Raw genomic sequence first — 21509 nt, forward strand, 5'->3', positions numbered from 1 at the left:
GTGATGATCATCAGCAAATTGCAGGAGGTTCTCAAGTCATCGAGTACAGAACAGAAAGGTTTTTGCCTTGAAAAACCTGGGCAAAAAAATCACTCATTTAAAATGAACTTGCATTCCAAATTACTCCATTCACAGCACCAAAAGGTGCAGATACAATTCTTTATTCTTTCATCATCTCAAGGGGAGATTATTGAAATTCTTCAGCCCAAGAGGAAAAGTTAGTTTGAAAGCACTACAAGGAGCTATAACAGGACTCAAAATAGGTTATTAAAAATGACAGACCTGTGAGTAGCACGTGGGGCATCGTAAGATGCATCATCTTTAGGGGAGCTTCTCCAGGAGCTACTGGACTTGGAATCCCCTGCACCCAGCTCGCCAGTCACCCAGTCTGGTATTGCCTCAGCTTGGTGATCAAGAGGTTTCGCAAAACTGGGCTCGTCAAAGTAGATTGACTGCAATTAATAAAACAAACATCAGAGTTGACTTACTGAGATGTCCTGCCCCAAAAGACACAGAGATCAGACCCTTTATCATCCAGTAATTTCCTGACTCAGGGCAATAACAAGTTTTAGCTGATTCACAATATCTGCTTTTTTTCCATTTCCCTGATCTCTTTCCACAGATGAGAAAATGTTTAACACTAAATAGCTTCATAGTGTGTTACTAATGTACACAAGGAGAGACATTATCACTTCTTCAGTCGTCTGTAAGTAGCCTGCATTGCATATTGGTCCTCTGACGTGCTGCCACTCAAAGTCCTACATGACAAGCTCTAAATTCCAAGCCACTGTAATGCTATAAAGTACCTGTCATTTTCACACACTTCCTCACAGCAGTTACAGTGGTGATCAGTTGAGGTCTACCAGCTGCCCTATCAGAAAGGGAGCAGTAAAAGAGAAAACCACATTTAAAATATTGTAAGTTCTGCATTATATAATCGTATCTGAGGGGCCAAAAGAAGTGACCTATATGCTTGAAAGGTTTTGGCAACCATTACCTGAATATTAAGAGGCCTCTACTTGTGTTGTATTTTTGGGTTGTGTACCATAACAGCCATTAGATAAATCTTTTACACTCATTTTGTTGAGGTTGTGGTATATAATAGACAGCAATTGCCAGCAGACAAGAGGAGGCATTGGCTCAGACTCTCCAGTAGCAATGAGGGGAGAGCTGTCAGTGTTTACTGCCATTACTCCACTAAAACTGACAGTAAATTTCAGGAGGCTTTAAATGCACAGAAGGACACAAAGTTGGTAGTTGATTCGACACTTCTTCAGGAGCTGCTGACTGCAAATTCCAGATCATCGATCCACGTTAAACATGAATCCAGATCCACAGTGGAAAAGAATACTTTAAACCAGAGTAAATCCACACATTTGCCTTTCTGTGCCACATAAGTGCATTCAATGTACATGTGGGAGGGCCACGTATAATGTTAAATGTTTCCTCTAATTTACCACTGAAAATATTTATCCAAAATCAGTCCATGTAAAACTACCAGGCCCACAAAATTCAAACAAAAAAGACGAACTAGCAAATAATCAAAATGACCAATAGGATGTGGTTCCTTGGGCTTCAAGGGAAGGACTGTCAGGGCTTGGGGATCACATGTAGCTCTAAGACACTGGTCGAAAAACCCTAGCAGATTCCAGTCCACAAAGAGTAGTGTCCTTTCTAAAAAAACAGTCTATTCAAACAGAGAACGTTAATAATCCATTGACTCCATCTACATTTTCCGCTGCTTCGGTAAAGCAGCCAGCATAATCAAAGATGCCACATACCCCGAACATATTCTCTTCCACCTTCTTCTGTCAGGAAAGATACAGAAGTCTGAGAACACGTACCAACCAACTCAAGAACAGCTTCTTCCCTGCTGCCATCAAACTTCTGAATGGAGCTATGTGAGATTAAGTTGATCTTTCTCTACATCCTAGCTATGACTGTAACACTACATTCTGCACTTTCTTCTTTCTTTCACCCCTATGTACTCTATGAACGATATGTTTTTTCTGTATAGCTTGCAAGAAACCATATTTTTCACTACATACCAATACATGTGAATAATAAATGAATTCAATGACACTAGAAGAAATAGCTACAAATAGTTCAAGACCTTATCTTGTGAGAAAACGCAATTAAAATATGTCTGTCTTTAATTCAGAGTATTTCAGTAATGTTGCTGCTTAAACTATTGCAGTTAAGTACCCAGTTGGTCTTGACAGCATTGCTCTCAAAAGAGTGTTTACATGAATTATTGATTCTGTGCTCAGCGCAATCAGCTCAAACTGTTCCGACCTTCCAATCCTATCGGCAGCATAGTACAGAATATGGAAGTTAAAAATGGTTTTCCCCTCAATGGTCACTATGCACAACACATCAATGGTGCAACATACAATAGGAGCATATTCCCCACAAAACGGGTGGCATTTTACAGCTGCTCCTGCCAGTGGGATCCTCCGGTCCACTGAAGTCAATGGACTTTTGAATGGCTCACTGCATTTTCTGGCTTCACCCTTGCCACAAAAGGTGTCATAAAGTTCTACTCAATGGATTTTTGATCAAGGTCAATCTCCCTGGCTATTTAAAGTTTATTTATTAGTCACAAGTAGGCTTACATTAACACTGCAATGAAGTTAAGTGAAAATCCCCTAGTCACCACACTCCATCACTTGTTCAGGTACACTGAGAGAATTTGGCATTGCCAATGTACCTAACCCAGCATGTCTTTTGGACTGTGGGAGGAAACCCACGAAGACATGGGGTTGGGAGAACGTGCAGATCTCGCAGACAGTACCCAAGCCAGGAATCAAACCCAGGTCTGTGCCACCCACACATGCATGACTCTTCTGGCTCTTCATGCCAGCAGGATCTTCTGGTCTCACTGAAGGCACACCTCCACCATGCATTTCCCTGTGGAGTGGGATGGAATCATTGGGAAATCCCAGAATCAAGACCAGAACATCCCACCGCCGGCACCACCTCCTGCCATTAAGAAAAACACTGCAGGGTGGCCAGAGAATCTCGGTGTACTTCTCGCAGATTTCTTAAAAGTGGAACACATCAGCTGCCTGCTTTTTGCATGGGATAATGCATAACACATGGTAGGAAAGTCTAAATAATAAGGTGAAGGGGAAATACATGAAAAAAAGTAATAAGAAGCTTCAGGACAGATCTGATAAAATTTCAGAGACCTAAGGAAGTAGGAAAAGAAACTACACAACTATGGGTTGAGGGGGAATTTGGGACAGAACCAAAATTGCCCTTCCAATACACAAACATCCCATTCGTTTGTCTAACCAACAGAAATAATAATTAATGAAAGTGCCAGATTATTAGGTAGATAGGGATATGATGTAATGCTAACAAGGGAAATACATCGTACAATGTATTTCCTGTCAATTGTAACCTAGCAGCACTTGGCACAGATTCACCTGTGGGCAACTGATTTCCTATGATAAAGTTCATTTATTTATTAGCGTCACAAGTAGGCTTACACTAACACTGCAATGACCTTATTGTGAAAATCCCCTGATCGAATAGAATAATGAATCTAACAGTGATCTAGTAGAAGCAAATTTTTTTTTACTTTAATGGTTCACCTACACTACAGCAAGATACCACAGCCAAAATGCATTTCCACATTCAGATGAATATATATCCCTTGATGTATGCATGGCACAGACACATATCCAAACTACATACCCTACCTTTGACCCCAGAATATGGGACACAGTAAGGACCTCTGGACTCCTAGGCTGACTGGAAGTTCTATCCCTGCTGCCAAAGGCCTTCCCACAATTTCTAGACCTATATTCTTTGTGAACTCATTTATAAAATACACACGTAATGCCAAAATCCAGACAGTAATGATACTAATCTTCATAATGACATAGCTTTAAAAATAACATACACAGAATATCATTTCCATAAAGACTTGCAATTCTTGAACTACTTAAAGTTTATTTATTAGTCACAAGTAGATTTACATTTACTGTGAAAATTCCCTTGAACTATTTCTGTTTCAATGTAGGAATAATTTTGCTGAACATTTTGTACCATATAAGAAGGCAGAGTCTTAAGTGATCCAGGTTCTGGTCTGTGTGTGAAAGGCCCTTCAAGTACTCCCCGTCTCAGCATGTGCAGTAAAAGCTTGGCGTACATGTTTCGATTTTTGCGTCCCATGACTCCTGCTCCAGCTCCAGATGGCTCACATAATTTCTTGATCCACAGGGCACATCTCTGGCGTTCTATAGCATGTAAATAGAAGTTTTAAGAGCACAATTATTCTCTCAATGTGCAGTAAATATACCATGAACTGTGGCATAGTGGTAGAAAAATGCATATTATAGAAGTGGGGCAGGACACAGTTCAGATCCACCATCAGGAAGCACTGATCTAAAAAATAAGTCAGGAAAGAACATAAAGAACATATCACCATCAATTTGATATGCGTATGGCTGCAGCAAGACTTAATCTGGTATTAGTAAACACATCAAAGTGAGGTTCTGATCACCAGAGAACAATATGACTACAGAGAACTAATGGAATTCATTTCCTACCAACACAGTTGAAAAACTATATTAGTTGAAAACAAAACCTTGGTGTCACATTTGGTCCCAAATTGAACTTGTGACCTCTTTACATGTCAACACTCAGACTACCTACTTCCACCTCCAAAATTTGCTTGACTTGACCCTTTCAAGAGGGCATTGGGATAATTGCATCCAGAGGCAAGGAGGAACTGAATTAGGATTTCATCTACAAGTGAAGTCCTAATTCAGTTCAGCCTTAACTCTATATGCAATTATTCCAATGCTCTCTTGGCTGGTCTCCCTCTGCTGCTCATTTCTGACTCACTAAATTGCACTCCATCATCTCTGTACTTGTTGGCCTACATTGGCTCTCAATGTAGCAACATCTTGATTTCAAAATTCGAATTCCTGTTTTCAAATCCCTCCATGTACTTGCCTCTTCCTATCTCTGGAATTTCCTCCAACTGTACAAACTCCTGAGATATCGGCGCTCCACTGATTTTGGCCTCTCCTGCATTAATTTTAATTGGTCCAGCACCGTTCAGTTGCCTCAGCCCAAAAGCTCTGGCATTCCTCCCCAAAATCTCGCCATCTCAATACCTCCCTTTCCAAGAAACTCCTTCAAACCTACCTCTTTGACCAAGCTTTCGGTCACCTAACTTAAAATCTTCTGCTGTGACTCAGTATCACCATTACATTAAAGGTGATATACCAATATAAGTGATCTTAAAGTACTTAATCCAATGGATTTTCGGTTGAGATGGGCAAAGTGTTTTATGATTACTGTAAGGCACACTATTCAATATCCACTGTATCCTACGCTTCGTGATATTCAAAATCTAAACAGAATCAAGGACAGCCAGCTTTTCTTGTCACTACTCCTGAAAGGCAAGTGGCTTAAATTTCTTGAACAATCATCCCAGAGCAGTAAGGCTTCACGTACATCCAGAACTCAGCATAAAATATATACAAATTCTTCATCTGGAAGTGAAGATACCGAGAGCTACCAGGCTAAAAAGGAATAGACACAGTAAGTGGACATCATTGTCAAGTCCAAACCTAACTGCTCTGGAAATTTACCCACGTGGGCGGGGAAACGCGCACAGCTTCAGGAGTAATGCCCTTTGTCAAGTGTCCCTTTCTAACCCAATAATACTGAAGACAATTGTAGAACACTGTAGCTGCTGCATCTACAATCATGTAATTTAACAAAGAGCGAGGAACAAACCACAGGCCTTTCTGGTTTGCATGACTCATATGCTCAAGGGATAAACTTGCTAAGTCATCAGGCTAATTTTTTTTAAAATCACTAGGCAGAAATAATGAAATGTTGGAAAAATGGTTATCAAGGTAGTTATATTAGTGCCAGCGTGCGCAGAAGACAAAATGTTCAAGCTCTTATTATGATTTATGAAGTTTTCACCACTCCCAATTGTGTCTGGTTTGAGGTTCACTTCTATCCATTTATTATTGCATTGGCCATCAATTACAAAGCACATAACTGTCATAACATTTCTCTTCAATCCAATAACAATTTCATCATACTCTGTACTATTGATTCAAAAGTACTTTCGTAGAACTGATTTCCATTAAAATTAATGGCCCTGCTGCTGGCAGATCCTTGTTTTGCCAGTACATTAGAGCATCAAGCAGCTGGGCAAAGAAAATCTTCCAGGAACAAAGAGAGAAGTGAAGAAACAGTCCTTCACACTTCTTACCAAAAGAGGCAGTCGTTAAATAGGAGTATTGATTCCCTCCCCACATCAGAGAATGCCAAGCAAAATACTGTGCATTTTTTATAAAAAAGTGCACAAACTGTAGCCTAGAGCCATTCCTGGTCTTCAAGCGGCTGCAATCTAATTCCCCGAGCCAAAGCCTCAGTTCCATTTGTGCCCAGATACTCTTCTAGTTGCTGGTTTGTCCTTTTTCAGTTGTCAAAGCCTAGAGGTTTGGAAAGAGCAGTTTTTTAACCCACTGTTTCTACTGGCTGGCGTGTCTAGCACATTATAACTATGGTTTAAAAATTAGAGCCAGACCTTTCAGGAGTGAAATTACAAAAGACTTCTTGCACACAAAAGGGCAGTAAAAATATGAAGTCCTTTTTTGCAAACAGCATTGAATGTTGGATCAATTGTTAGTTTTAAATCTAGGAATGCTAGGCTTTTGTTAGCCAAAGATATTAAGGCATATGGGGCAAAGGTAGACAATATGGAGCTAGACACAGGTCAGCCATTATCTCAGTGAATAACAGAACAGGCTCAAGGGGCTAAATGGTTCCCTTGGTGGATAACACCCAGATCTGTTAAGTGTCAGTGATTTCAGATAAATGAAAATGAATAGGAACACTGGATTAAACGTTACACATAACCAACAGACCCATGATGAGGGCCCTGAGCAGTTCACAGACACAAAGTTTGGATCCCTGCTGTACATCAATTAGCAACGTGGAGTAGTCACTGCAAGCATGATATCATGAAGCAAATGAAAACAGCAAGAAAAGTAGTAACATTACAGTAGAAATGCTGCTATTCACTAGTGCACAAACCAGTATTGCGCAGATCAGAGAACCTACAGGTGAATACCCATTCCAGGTGTAGAAGTCAAAACTTGGTTAAAATTGCATAAAATCTCAAACAGCTGAACAAAAAATTAACCCTGATGTTTAAATCAGGGCACCGTTGGCGTTCCAAGATAACTTAAACTACCTAAGGGTCACTGGGTCTCAAAGATGAACTTTCTTCCTTTTAGAGCTTACCTGACTTGTGTAAAAGTTTCAGAACGTACGGTTTCATGTCAACCAAGTAGTGGTCAAATTCTGAATCCAATTTCTCCCAGGTTTCTTCCTTGTTTGCCATTGCGATTCTTCAGTAAATGTGCCTGCTGCCTGCTAACAATATAGAACAAATAATTCAGAAGAACTCTATTTAAAAAAAAATCAAATTCTGCCAAAACGATTGGTCACATGTTGCCATTCACATTAATCTCACAGTAGGTGGTCAAACTACCCTCTAAAAATATTGGGACAGAGATCTGGAATTAAGACAGGGGAGAAAGTTTATTTAGGAAAAAAATACTCAATTAAGATCATTTTATATCAAAATTGATTTACTGCCACTTGAGGCAATCTCTTTCAAGAGGACTGGACCATACAATGTGGCAGGACCTTGAAGTTGCCAACTGGTTGGTCGTTTCCTGGAAGTTTTGATCACATGGCATCCTGGCCAATGCATCATACACAAATGCTATTTTATTGATCTTACAAAAGATTGGATCCCTCTAGTCAAGTAAATTTGAACTTATGCACCTGCTGCACCAAAAATTTGAAAACTCAAGAAGTGCAAAAGAGGAAGTTTAAAGTTTACTTACTACTGCCACACGTAAGGCTTACATTAACACTGCAATGAAGTTACTGTGAAATTCCCCTAGTCGCCACAGTCTGGCGCTTGTTCAGGTCAATGCGCATAAATAGCACTTCTTTCAAACTGTGGGAGGAAACCACAGCATCTGGAGGAAACCCACGGGGAGAATGTACAAACTCCACACAGACAGTGACCCAAGCCGGGAATCGAACTTGGGTCCCTGGCACTGTGAAGCAGCAGTGTTAACCACTGTACCACCATGCCATCCAGATGAGTACCGTGTGGGCAGCATGAAACCAGGAGAAGGGGAGTGATTTGCCAAGGGGAAAGCAAAAGAGCAAGGAAATTTGATTCCATCAATAATTAATAGCAACTCATTGAAATTACTGAACTAATAGTAATACCAGTAACGTGAAGATTCTCCTCACAACCAGCAGCAATACAATGATTCGCTGGTAGTTGATGTTGTCCCACTATCCTACCTGCAACACGTAGCAATGATATAACCCACTGATGCTCAACCTGAAATTACAACTAGAAACTTCCTGCACAGTGCAATATGCAGTCAGAGTCCTCAGTCCATGCCACTTTTAATAGGCCCAATTCTCTATCCCCTTGGAATCTACTTTGAATTAAGGCTGTGTAAAGATGATCATCCTAACTGAAACCATTAGAGTCAATCTGTATTTGAGCTTCACACTTTGAAACCAGTCAGCACCAACCAACAGAAACAAAAGTAAAAAATGGTAAAAGGGAGTGAATTTGGTGTTTGATTCATGTTTCATAGAAGCATGGCCCTTAAATCAGCACAAACATTTCTAAATCACACTCTGAGCTCGACTTAATAAGGAATAGTGGTCTTAGAATGGCTTTAGAGAAGAGCTCTGGTTCGTGTGCCAGTGAATTCTCTCTGCTCCAATCTCATTCAGCTCGCTACTAGGAATCTTTTATATTCCTCCTTCATAAATATTTATCCAATTCCCTCTTAAACGGTGTTCCAGTTTCTATCACAATTGAAAGGGATAATGAAGCATCCCATTATCAAACAGCCATTGTTTCAAGAGCTTTGAAGTCCCATTCTCCCACTCTACCCCTGTAGCCCTGCACATCTATTCCCACAAGTACCAACCAATTTCCTTTGGAAAATCATTCATCACCTCTGTTTCCGTCACCCTAGTAGGCAGCAAGCTCCAGTCATTACAACTTGCTGCATTAAAAAGTTCTTCTTTATATTTTCCTCTTTCTCGTGCCCAAAAACCTTAAATCTTTGTCTCCCAAACTTAGTCCTTGGACCATCAGTTAATGGCAACAGCTTTTCTTTGTCAGATTTATCCAACCTGTCATAATCTTGTACATTTCTATCGGATCTCCTCTCAGCCTCTGTCACTCCAAGGACTCAGCTTCTCCAATCTAATCTTGTAGTTAAATTCCCAAGAACCATTCTGGTAAATATCCTCTGCATCCTCGCAAGGACTAGAACTGGGTGCAATACTCTAGATATGGCCCAACCAGAGCTTTATAAAATGCTCAGCACAACTTTCTTGCTTTTGTACTCAATATCTCAATTTAAGAAACCCCGTGATTCCATGCACTTTGCTAACTACACTCTCAATACATCCTGTCATCTTCAGAGATCTCTGCACCCAGATACTTTTGTACCATTATGTCTATATTGTGTCTCCGAATTCTTTTTGCAAAGATGCATTATCTCACACTTCCCGGTATTAAATTCCAAATGCTATTTTTCTGTCTATTCTGCTAGCCTAATGATTGGTACCAATCATTCTTTGCCATATCTCTAAGTCTGGTTACATTATGTGCATGTTACTTACTGTTTTCTGTTCTTAAGCCAATTTTTTTCCACCCAAGCTGACACTTATTTCATGATCTCAATTTTAATACCCAGCCTTTTATGTGGTACTTTATCAAAGGCTGTCTTAAAATCTATATTAAAAAGTCCATTGCATTCTCTTCACTGACCTTCTGTTAATTCATCAAAGCATTAAATTAATCAAAAACAATCCTTACTAGCTTCACTTAACTCAAGCTTCTCAATGTGCTTGTTGATACTTTTCCCAAATTTTTACCCATTACCAACATTAAACTGACTGGCCTGCAGTTACTGAGAATCCCTTAACCATTCTTGAATAAGGATGCTAGATTTGTCACTTTTTAATCCTCAGAGATCTCTCCCAAATCTAAGGAAGATTATGACAGGAATTTCCATCTTCATCGCCCTTAGCAATCTGGGATGCACACCATTCAGTCCAGGTGATTTATTCACCCTTAAACATAGCTAGCCTTTCCACTGCCTTCTGCAACTGTCAGAACAGGACAAATATGGCATTCATAGTTCAAAGATGTACAGGTTAGCTGGACTGGCCGTGCTAAATTACCCTGATTAGAGGGATTAGCAGGATGAACGCGTGGGGTTATGTGGAGAGAGTGGGCCTGGATAAGATGCTCTGGAGAGTCGTGCAGACTCGTTGGGTTGAATGGCCTCCTTCTGAAATGATTCCATTTCATTTTTGTAGTTTGGTGAATTGAAGGACTGTCCAATTGACCTGTCACATTTATGCTGGTATTAGGTCCTTAATTGAAGCTTTCCATTCTACTCCAATTTTCTTGTTCTATACCTGTATCCTTTTTTTTTCAAGAACTTATCAAATTTCCTATTAGATGATGCTCTATTTTCTGTCAAGATCATCACTAATCATAAAATTATTTCATATTTCTATCATTTGTTTTAGTCTTATATTCTCTTCCGGTTTTATTTATTCTCACATTTCCCATAATTAAAGCTTGTATACTTGAGACAAAAAACGTGGGAGGCAGTTACTTGGCAACTGCACTGTTTACAGCAAACAAATCACAACACTACTTGGAAGGTCGGACAGGAATTGCCCAACTATCTTTAGTCAGGAGTTCTGTTGGCAAACACAAACTATGAGGATGAGCAACAGTACCATCAGACTAATAAGTACAATTATCTGAAGTTGGATAAAAGCTAGACAGTATGCTTGTTGGTAAACTGGGCCAGTATTGAAATATTCAAATCCTTGAACATTTCAAGGTATACCTGATATACCACTGGACACCATGATTCTCTCAAGGCAGCATCAGCAAGTTACAGATATTGCATTTTCTTCCCAATGCCAGAAATTGGTTCTGCACCATTTCAGTTTGGTCAGTAAAGTTAAAAGTCTATTTATTAGTGTCACAAGTAGGCTTACATTAACATTACAATGAAGTTATTGTGAAAATCACCCAGTCATCACGCTCCAGCGCCTGTTTGAGTACACTAACGGAAAATTTAGCATGGCCAATGCACCTAACGCACACATCTTTGGACAGCAGGAGAAAACTGGAGCACCCGGAGGAAACCCAAGCGGACATAAAGAGAACATGCAAATTTCATGCAGACAGTGACCCAAACCACTGTGCTACCATGCTACCCCACTCCATTTCTTTCTACTATTGCAAGTAGGAGAACCATTAAGCTGAAATGGGCTACTGGGTTCAAATACAATAAGACCAATTATATGCACCCATTTTGCGCTTTTAAAAGTAGGAAGACTTCCCAACTACATTCTGATCACGTAATAAAAGGAATGCCAAGCTAAGAAGGGATAGTCAAATAAAGGCTTCCCTTTACATAATTTTCACCACAGCAGGACAATCCAAAGTTGCTTCATGACTAAAGAAGTACTTTTGTCATGTAACTGTTTGTTGTAATGCAGAGAATGCGATAATGTCTGGATGTTTTTTGTGATGTTGTTTGAATGATAAATATTGGCTAAACACTGAATGTAACTCTCTTTCATTATAGAGCCACGGGCACAAGGGCAGGCAATGCCTTGGTCACTGTCTCATCTGAAAAGTAATGCCAGTGCAGCACACCCTCAGTACTGCAGAGTGTCAGCTTTTATTTTGTGCTGAAATCTTGATATGGGACTTGAATACATGAGAACATAAGAAATAGGAGCAGGAATAGGCCATCTACCCCTTCAAGCCTGCCCCTCCATTCAATGAGATCATGGCTGATCTGAAGTGGATCAGTTCCACTTTCCCGCTTTCTCCCCATAACCCTTAATTCCCCTGTCTATCAGAAACCTACCTACCTGTGACTTAAATACATTTAGCGAGGTAGCCTCCACCACTTAAATGGGCAGAGGATTCCAGAGATTCACCACCATTTGAGTGAAGAAGTTCCTCCTCAACTCTGATCTAAACTGTCCCCCCTAGCTTATTTTGAGGCTGTGCCCTCTAGTCCTGCTATCCTTTCTAAGTGGGAAGAATCTCTCTACCTCTACCCTATCCATCCCCTTCATTATCTTTTACATCTCTATAATACACAGCCTGATAACTCAAGAGGCAATTGGTCTACCAACTGAGCCATAGCTGACACATGAGGAAGAGTGACCACAACTTGCTCAATGAGCTGAGTTTTAAGAAGGGTACTAAAAGAAGAATACCTTTTCCAGACTTAGGCAGCCAGGAAAGCACCAAAATCATCAATCTAAGGTGACAAACATTTGTACTTCAAATAGTGGAGGCAGAGGTGAGTGCTGTTACAGAATTGGAAGTAGACTTTTCTTGCGATGACAAGGATGGGAGGGTGGTTCAAACTTCCAACTCAAGGTCAAACAATGGTTTAATTCAGTCCAAAGCAGTAGGTAGGCAAGGAATTAAATCTGTGGCAAGGGTATGGAGCATGCGTGGAGCTGAAGGTGATTTAAAAGATTTAGTTTATTGGAGGCTTGATGTTGGATACAGAGAAATGAAATAGGGTTGAGGAGTTGTTAGTGGTGGTGAAAGAATACATTAAGAGTGCGGCAAACCATCCAAAATGTGACAACGTAACACCCAGTCATACCATGGTCTGACTCAAGAACACAGGAGGCCATTTCACATCCACTGAAGTGCTGAGAATAATCCCAGATCCTTTTTAATCTGCTAGAGATTTTAGCATCCTATTCCATATTTTGACAAAGTTGCCAAAGTTCTGAAAAAAAATCATATTCACTCCCGAGAGCAATGTTCTGTATGGGCAATCTTTCCCTAGCCAGTAAATTACAACTCAACACAAGACGGCAATCATAGAGTCATAGAGGTTTATAGCATGGAAAGAGGACCTTCGGCCCAACTTGTCATTGTCACTCTTTTTGGCCCATATCCCGCTATACCCATCTTATCCATGTAACTGTCTAAATGCTTTTTGAAAGACAAAATTGTTCCTGCCTCTACTACTACCTCTGGCAGCTTGTTCCAGACACTCACCACGCTGTGTGTGAAAAAAGTTCCCCTCTGGACACTCCCCTCTCACCGTAAACTTATACCTTCTAGTTTCAGACTCTCTTACCTTTGGGAAAAGGTATTGACTATCTAGCTGATCTATGCACTCTAAGATCACCCCTCAGTCTTCACTCTTACCCATTAAGCATCCATATATGCCCTACAATAGTAATGGGATAGCCGTGAAGCATTTGGGGAAATCCATCCTGTGGATGTGAAATGCAATACATAAAACCAAATTGCTCTTAAGTAACAGCTATTTCCATGAGCAGATGCCAGTCTCAGATTGGGAGCTGCGCAAAACCGAAACTGAAGATGTCCAGCTAACATTTAAGTCATTTGTAAATTTAAAATCTGTCATCTGAAGTGTCAATTGTTTACATGCCAAGTAAACACTTGTTCCATCAACATGTACAAAGATAAACCTCAGGCCATTTTAATTCTACTTGCTTCTCTCTCCCCATTTCCAGTATAAATCAACTCAAACAAAAGAAAAAGGTTATAAAAAAGTACTGGGTCTCAATTTTTATGAATTTTTTTGCTGCCAAATGAATGGTCAGAGTTTCAGCAGTAATAATTACTATGGAGAGAATGAGGTAAGTATGGATGCAAGATAACAAGTTCAGCTAATGAAAACAATCATACCACTGGAAAAAAAACATTTCTCAGCCTTTCGGCTAAGATCAAGTGTAGTTTTGGCATCCTGCACTTGGTTGAAGTCAGGAAGTTACATCGAGGCTTCATTTGAAGCAATTTTTCAAAGCGGCATCTCGGCCTTTTGGCTAAGATGCAAATGAGATCAAGCCTTGGAGAAGGTGCAATGCCTGCTCCAATCAGTTTGGATCATGTAGATCAAGCCCAAGAGAGGAAGTGGGAAGCCTGTCTTGTCAGCTTGGATCTGGAATGTCTCACTTGCTGACACTTTGAATTAGATTGTATTGAATTGGATACAAACAAAACAAATTCTCAGCATGGAAAGTCAGAAGGACTCCTGTAATAAGAAACCACCAACACTTATTCCTGAGGATAATGGGACAAATCACACAATCTTCAAGCAAATATCACTGAAATGTAATACACAAATATTGCTATTGATCAAGACAAAAATCTCTGAAATTCTCTATGCTGATCATCTTAATTGTGTACAAGTTACTTCCACATATAATGCTGAAGGAAAGAAACAAAATGACACAAATACCAATAGAAATCTGTTCAGACTCCTATGTTGAATCATGGAGACAGACAATTATCCAAATATACTTTTTAGAAATTTACACAAAAGAGAAGTTTAAAGTGATACAGAAGCAAAGTACTGCAGGTGCTGGAAATCTCACAACAGAAAATGCTGAAAATACTCAGCAGATCTTGGAAGCACCTGTGGAGATAGAGTTAACAGTTCAGATCTGTGACAAATGCTGCCAGATCTGCGAGTATTTTTAGCATATTAAGCTTAAGGTTCTTCTCAATATCCAGCACAAAGTAGCCAAAATAACCAATTCATCAGCTGAAGTCATGTGACCAGATATTAGTTTCATTTTCAACGACTTTGTTTTCCTGATTGAGAGAATCTATCGTAAACTGTGCGGCCAAATTCCCCTCCAACTGGATTTTCAAGTTTGTTGATGACACCATCACAGTGGGTCAGATCTCAAACAATGAGATGGGAGTACAGGAACGAATTTAAGAATCTGGTGAATTGATGCGACGACGATAATCTCTCCTTCGATGTCAGTAAAATAGGTTTAGTCATTGACTTCAGGAAGCATAGTGGAGGACATGCCTCGCCTACATCAACGCGGATGGAGCAGAAATGGTCGAGAGCTTCAAGTTTCTAGGCGTCCAAATCACCAACCACCTGTCCTGGTCCCCGCAAATCAATACTAAAGTTAAGAATGTCCACCAATGCCTTTACTTTCTTAGGAGACTAAGAAATTCAGTATGTCAGCTACAACTCTCACCAACGTTTACAGATGCACCATAGAAAACATCTTTTTTGGTTATATCACAGCTTGGTATCGCTCCTGTTCTGCCCAAGACTGCAAGAAGCTACAAAAGATCGTGAATAAAGCCCAATCCGTCACACAAACCAACCCCTCCATTCACTGACACCATCTACACTTCCTGCTGCCTTGGAAAAGCAGCCAGCATAATCAAGGACCCCACACACCCCAGACATACCCTCTTCCACCTGCTTCTATTGGGAAAAAGATGCAAAAGTCTGAAATCATGCACCAACCGAGTCAAGAACAGCTTCTTCCCTGCAGCCAGACTTTTGAATGGACCTACCTCATCAAGTTGATTTTCTCTACACCCTAGCTATGACTGTAACACTATATTCTGCACTCTCTCCATTCCTTCTCTATGAATGGTATGCTTTGTCTGTTTAGCACACAAGAAACAATACTTTTCACTGTATACATGTGACAATAATAAATCATATCAACTGAAAATCCTCAAGATGGGTTTGGTACTTTTCCCCCAATTCTTATCCCAAACTTTAAGCAATGTCAATACAGATAAAATCAGTAGGCCAGCTTTCTTGCTCAAGCAAGAGGTTTTATAGTTTTCAAAGTTGATACTGTGGTTCTTCAGGAGCTGAATTAATAGAAATTAAAAATTCCTTTATAGTCAGCAATAATCTTGAATTTCGTACCCCCCCCCCCCCCCACCTTTCCCAACGAACAATTTCATGGGGTAAGGGGCAGAGAGAATCTTATATGGAAAACACCTCTATTCCAGCTACATTCTCTTTCACAACTTTTCAAATTTTACAGATTGATGCCAGCTTTTCAGAACATTCTGCAAGTTAACAACCACAAAGTCAAAAAGCAACTTAGTCATGAATGCATTACACTGGATCCACTTACTAGATAAATACACCAAGATAATTCCATCCCATCATGCAATGAGGGCAAACAAATACTTAACGCATTTAATACTTTGAGAAAACCCTGCGTTACTATTATAAATACCAACAGGCTTACCACTAGATCAATAAGGGTGTAATGAGTGCACAGGATATCTGTTGAAAATTTTTCAGGATGCTTTGTCAATGCAACGTTTGCTCTATACACCTGCAGTATCAGATGTTTTAAGAAGCTGTTATAAAGAGTTTAAAACTAGCGCTGCAACTTCACATGTCACATACAAAGACAAGAAAATTTGATGACTATTGACTCTGTCTGACATCTGGTCAACCCAGGCCAATGCACAAAATTTAATATATGACAAAAGATGATTTAGAAAAAGTTGGCTATTTACAATGGGAAAATTTAGGCCTTCTGACAAAGTATAAAGATATTTGGTGCAGGAGTATCAGAATAAATTTTCCAACAATTAATATTAGTAATAGGACTTCAATGCAAATATCCTTATTCCCATGAGATGGTATTTAAATTTCTAATCCTCTGTCAAGTAATGAAACAAACATGAAAAGGGTCACATTCTCCAGCTAATATATTGAAATGTCCAATAGAAATCAGGAAACAGATATTTGTCCTCCTGACCCCCCCAAATAATTGTGAGTGCACCAGAAAATAATCAAGTGACTTTCTCAAAGGGATGCTAAAGGAAAGGTGGGCGGGGGGGGGGGTGAAGAAAAATAAAGTAGTGGACATTTGACACTTTATGGGCAGACGCGATGACTGAGGATAATTTCCTTGGCCAATATCCAAAGTCAACACAAGAACTCAGCTGACAGGTTCATGGCAGCAATACAGTCAACATTCTCCTCAATTAAGCCTTCCCTCTCCACATCCAGAAGTGACAGATTTGTGCTCTGCACATCCTTAATATTACATTGTTGAGTTTGCTACTCATCTTCATGGAAAAATGGTGTGTTCAATTAAATGGCTTCACACAATCATCATTCATTCAACAACTCCATCTATTTGAGGAATAGTATGATTTTTACATAACGCTGTAAAGCACAGCAACTTCAAGATGAATTGTGGCATCATAAATTTTTAGTATGTCATTATTCTTCAAAGAAACTCCTTCACTTTTGAGTTTCCAATCTCCTCTGCTGCTTGAAGAACTCTTACTGTGTTTACCCCAGTCCAACGCTGGCATCTCCACATCATGAAGAACTTCAGAGCAGAGCAGAGGAGAGTGTAGTTAAAACAATAAAACTGTAGTTGTCTGCTGCAACTCCTCTGGGAATACATATCCTTCTGGTGGTGATCTCAGAGGTTCAAGTCTGAATTGTTAATATATCAAAATATCATTGATTAATCTTCAAACATGCCGGTTCTGGCTTTGCTCCTTTTCATGCCAAACTAATGTAAATTTAAAATGAGATACACACACTAACATTATCATTTTAAAAAATGCAGTTCAAAGTGTCACCCTGGATACATTTAGTAAAGTCAATTTTTCCACCCAAACTTTCTCCCACAATTTTTGGTCTATTTGGGTAATATATTTCACTTTACCCATCACGAATTAGGCAACTAGGTCTAGGTCCACTGCTGAACTTAGGAGACAACGTCATGGTGGAATTACACTCCAACTTTCCTGCCACACTATTTTCATACAGTACAAAGTAACTTTACGATTGAGATTAATTGATCTGTAATAGACAGGGCATTAAAATTTATAGAGCAACAAATAAATGGAGTTGAATTACAAATCAGCCACAATCTAATTAAATGGCAGAACAGATAAGGATGGCTGAATGGCAAGGTAAAATTAGGAATGCATGCCAAATGATCTATGCCAAACCAAGTACTATCAAGAACATTCTTGTGAAATCCCCAGTGATGGGTTCAGTAATCAGAGTTTGTAGAGATACCTCAAACTCAATACAGCCAGCAATTGACCGAGCAATCCCCAACTCAACCTGTCGAGTTACGAACAAACTGTTAGGCTTCAGGCAGTCACTGTCACCCAATCTTGTTCATCCTTCAAGCAAAAATAACTGTGTTCATCATCTGAGGCATTCTTGCAGGTAGGTGAGACCAATCTGCACTCCAAAGCATTTGTTGCAACTAGGACAGAATACTATAGACAGTTGGGTTTGGATGAGTTGCTGACTCAGAATTTCCTTTCTTTGCATTTTCTCTTTACCTCTAGTACAGACCTGTTTTCAAAGGAGGCCGCACCATTTTGTTTCTGGTTGAATCAGATGCAGCAATTGTGGGGGAGCTCCTCCCAGGATTCAAAGCCAAAGTGAAAAGTCTTCACGGTGTAACACTTAACTACCATGCGAACAGACACAATACACAAGCTTCTCACAAAAGATTTGCTTGGGTGAGTGAATGCCTGGTATTTTGGCTACACAACCAGCCCAACTCAGTTGTGACTGTCTCAACATGGTTGGATTCTTGGCATTCCAGCTCAGATGAACACCTCAGAGTCCACTATTTTGTCCTGCCATCTGATCTTCAGAAGCAACCAAAGCTAGCTCAAATGAAAATGGTTAAGCTGCTTGGCATGATGCTGGCAAGCTATCCATTTCTTACACATGCAGAGCAAAGTGGATAGGACTATTACTCTGTTGACTTTGGTCAGCAAACTGACTTCTCTTCATTTCCAGACTCATGCTCTAAGTCTGCCAAGGGCTACACTGCTTTGGCAATTCTTACAAGTGTCTTGAAATCCATATAGACAAAGAACATTACACTGCAGTACAGGCCCTTCGGCCCTCAATCTTGCGCCGACCTGTGAAACCAATCTAAAGCCCATCTAACCTATGCTATTCCAATATCATCCATAAGTTTATCCAATGACCATTTAAATGCCCTTAATGTTGGCAGCTGGTGAGAGTGTGTATTGCCGAGGTAATTGAGCTTATTCACTGCTGACAAGTTCTGGTCATGGACTGAAACTTTGAGCTTGAGATAGGGCTTTCCAGCAGGAGGCTGGAACATTAGTTTTCTTTGTGCTGATTATAGCATCAAATTTGCCTTAAGCATGGAGATCAAGTCCCCATTACATTGTGTGGCCAGCTGTGAACTGGCAGCTAGTCCAGAGTCCAAAAAGGAAATCATGAAGTACTACCTTGGAGACACTGGTCTTTGCCCAGCATTCTCTGAGATTGAGCAGCTTCCCATTCATGCAATATCGGATTTCAATGCCAGGATCACCATTTTGGATGGCAATGGAGGGTCTGACAGAGAAAAACATACTGAAGGTGGCACTGACACACAGCCTTCTTCAACTCCATTTGGACTGGGAAGGAGTCAGATGGCTCACCATCATCCAAAGCGCACGCAAGCATGCCATCGTAGAACTGCAAACCATTGTGACGAATTTCTCACGTAGCCTAATTTCTCCATCACCTTCCAAAGGCCCTCACAATGACTGTGTCAAAAACGTTGGCCAGGTCAACAAACATGATGTAGGTCCAGATTCCGTTCTTAGCATTTCTCCTGGAGCTATACGAGAGCAAACACCGTATCAGCCAGTGGATTCTGAAATTCCATTGCCCCTTGGATAGCAGACCCTAGTTGAAATGCTGCACAAAGCGGTCCAGAAGGATTCCAGTAAAGATTTCAATGGTGATGTACAGTAGTGGGAATTCTCAGTTACAAGATTAGCAAGTTCCTTGTACTGGTGGACGATAAGGCATGAAGACAATGACAGAAACTAGTTAACCATTCACCAGACAGCCATCAACTAAACCAAAACCAGTTATCTGCTCAAACTTAGGTGACAGTCATCACCCTTTAGAGCTGGTAGGACAACCATCATCCTTTTGACCCAAGAGGACGGTTGTCCCCCTCAATCACAACACAAGAAATAGGAGTAGGCCACCAGGCCCTTCAAGCCTGCCCCGCCATTCAATACGCTCATGGCTGATCTATGTCAGCCTCAACTCCTTTTCTGTGCTATTTTCCCCTTTGCCCTATATGCCTTGATTTATCAAACATCTATCCACCTCCAACGATCCAGCCTCCATCACCCTTTGGGGCAGTGCATTTGCTACCTTCTGCGAGAAGAAATTTCTACACATGCTGTTTTAAATGACTGTGCTTTATCTTGTAGCTATGACCCATAGTTCAAGACTCTCCCACTAGTTAAAACATCCCACCATCTAACCCTATCTGTTTGAATAAGGTCACTCCTCACCTTCTAAACTCCAAGAAACACAGACACAGACTATTTAGTCTCTTCTGATAGGACAATCTGCTCATCCCAGAATTACTCTTCCTTTGGACTGCCTCCAATGTTACTATATCTTTTGTTAGGTAAGGGGAGCAGAGAGAACAGGTGTCATCCTCCAGACATGAGATAGGAGGGCAGTACAGCGGCACAGCGGTTAGCACTGCTGCCAAAATGCCAGGGATTTGAGTTCAATTCCCAGCTAGTGTCACTGTCGGAGCGGAGTTTGCACATTCTCCCTGTGTCTGCGTGGGTTTCCTCCAGGTGCAAAAGACGTGCTGGTTAGGAGCATTGGCTATGCTAAATTCTCCTTCAGTGTACTCAGACAGATGCCAGAATGTGGCAACTAGGGGATTTTCATAGTAACTTCATTGCAGTGTTAATGTAAGCCTACTTGTGACACTAATAACTGAAAGTTATCACCCACTCATCAGTCACTGGCATGAAAGCAGAATGCAAGCTGTTGACATTGCTGGCAAGAACAGGACACTGATCTGAAGCAAGTGCTGGGATTCTACCTCCTGCCAGCCGCCACTGTCAAAAGGCCAAAGTGCTCGGTCTCTGTATGGGGAGGAAGGAGGGGCAGCCAGTCTGCAGAAAGCTCACAAACAGAACAGGACACTCCCCAGACCTGTGTGTACACACTGCTCCTCAGGCCTGTGTATGCGCACATACTGCTCTCACCAGGGCCTGTGCGCACATACTGCTCTCACCAGGGCCTGTGCGCACATACTGCTCTCACCAGGGCCTGTGCGCACACACTGCTCCTCCTGCTCCCTGGGCCCCTGTGCGTACACGCACTTCGCTCCCTGGGCCCCTGTGCGTACACGCACTTCGCTCCCTGGGCCCCTGTGCGTACACGCACTTCGCTCCCTGGGCCCCTGTGCGTACACGCACTTCGCTCCCTGGGCCCCTGTGCGTACACGCACTTCGCTCCCTGGGCCCCTGTGCGTACACGCACTTCGCTCCCTGGGCCCCTGTGCGTACACGCACTTCGCTCCCTGGGCCCCTGTGCGTACACGCACTTCGCTCCCTGGGCCCCTGTGCGTACACGCACTTCGCTCCCTGGGCCCCTGTGCGTACACGCACTTCGCTCCCTGGGCCCCTGTGCGTACACGCACTTCGCTCCCTGGGCCCCTGTGCGTACACGCACTTCGCTCCCTGGGCCCCTGTGCGTACACGCACTTCGCTCCCTGGGCCCCTGTGCGTACACGCACTT

At 41.2% G+C, this 21509-nt stretch overlaps 1 protein-coding gene across 2 annotated transcripts in view; it reads right to left on the bottom strand.

Moving 5' to 3' along the window:
* The window catches only part of cep112 (centrosomal protein 112), a 468252-nt gene that overhangs the window by 444078 nt on the left and 2665 nt on the right, over nucleotides 1-21509 (bottom strand). For both annotated transcript variants that reach the window (XM_080209170.1, XM_080209169.1), the window contains exons 2-4: nucleotides 7288-7419; nucleotides 4057-4247; nucleotides 283-452 (exon numbers count right to left, since the gene is read on the bottom strand). In XM_080209170.1, the coding sequence (XP_080065296.1) occupies nucleotides 283-452; nucleotides 4057-4247; nucleotides 7288-7387 (461 nt within the window). In that variant the 5' untranslated portion in view covers nucleotides 7388-7419. The remainder of the gene's footprint in view (nucleotides 1-282; nucleotides 453-4056; nucleotides 4248-7287; nucleotides 7420-21509) is intronic.

The sequence above is a fragment of the Carcharhinus amblyrhynchos genome, chromosome 21, assembly GCF_965287045.1.
Source record: "Carcharhinus amblyrhynchos chromosome 21, sCarAmb.v2.hapA, whole genome shotgun sequence".
Lineage (NCBI taxonomy): Eukaryota > Metazoa > Chordata > Chondrichthyes > Carcharhiniformes > Carcharhinidae > Carcharhinus > Carcharhinus amblyrhynchos.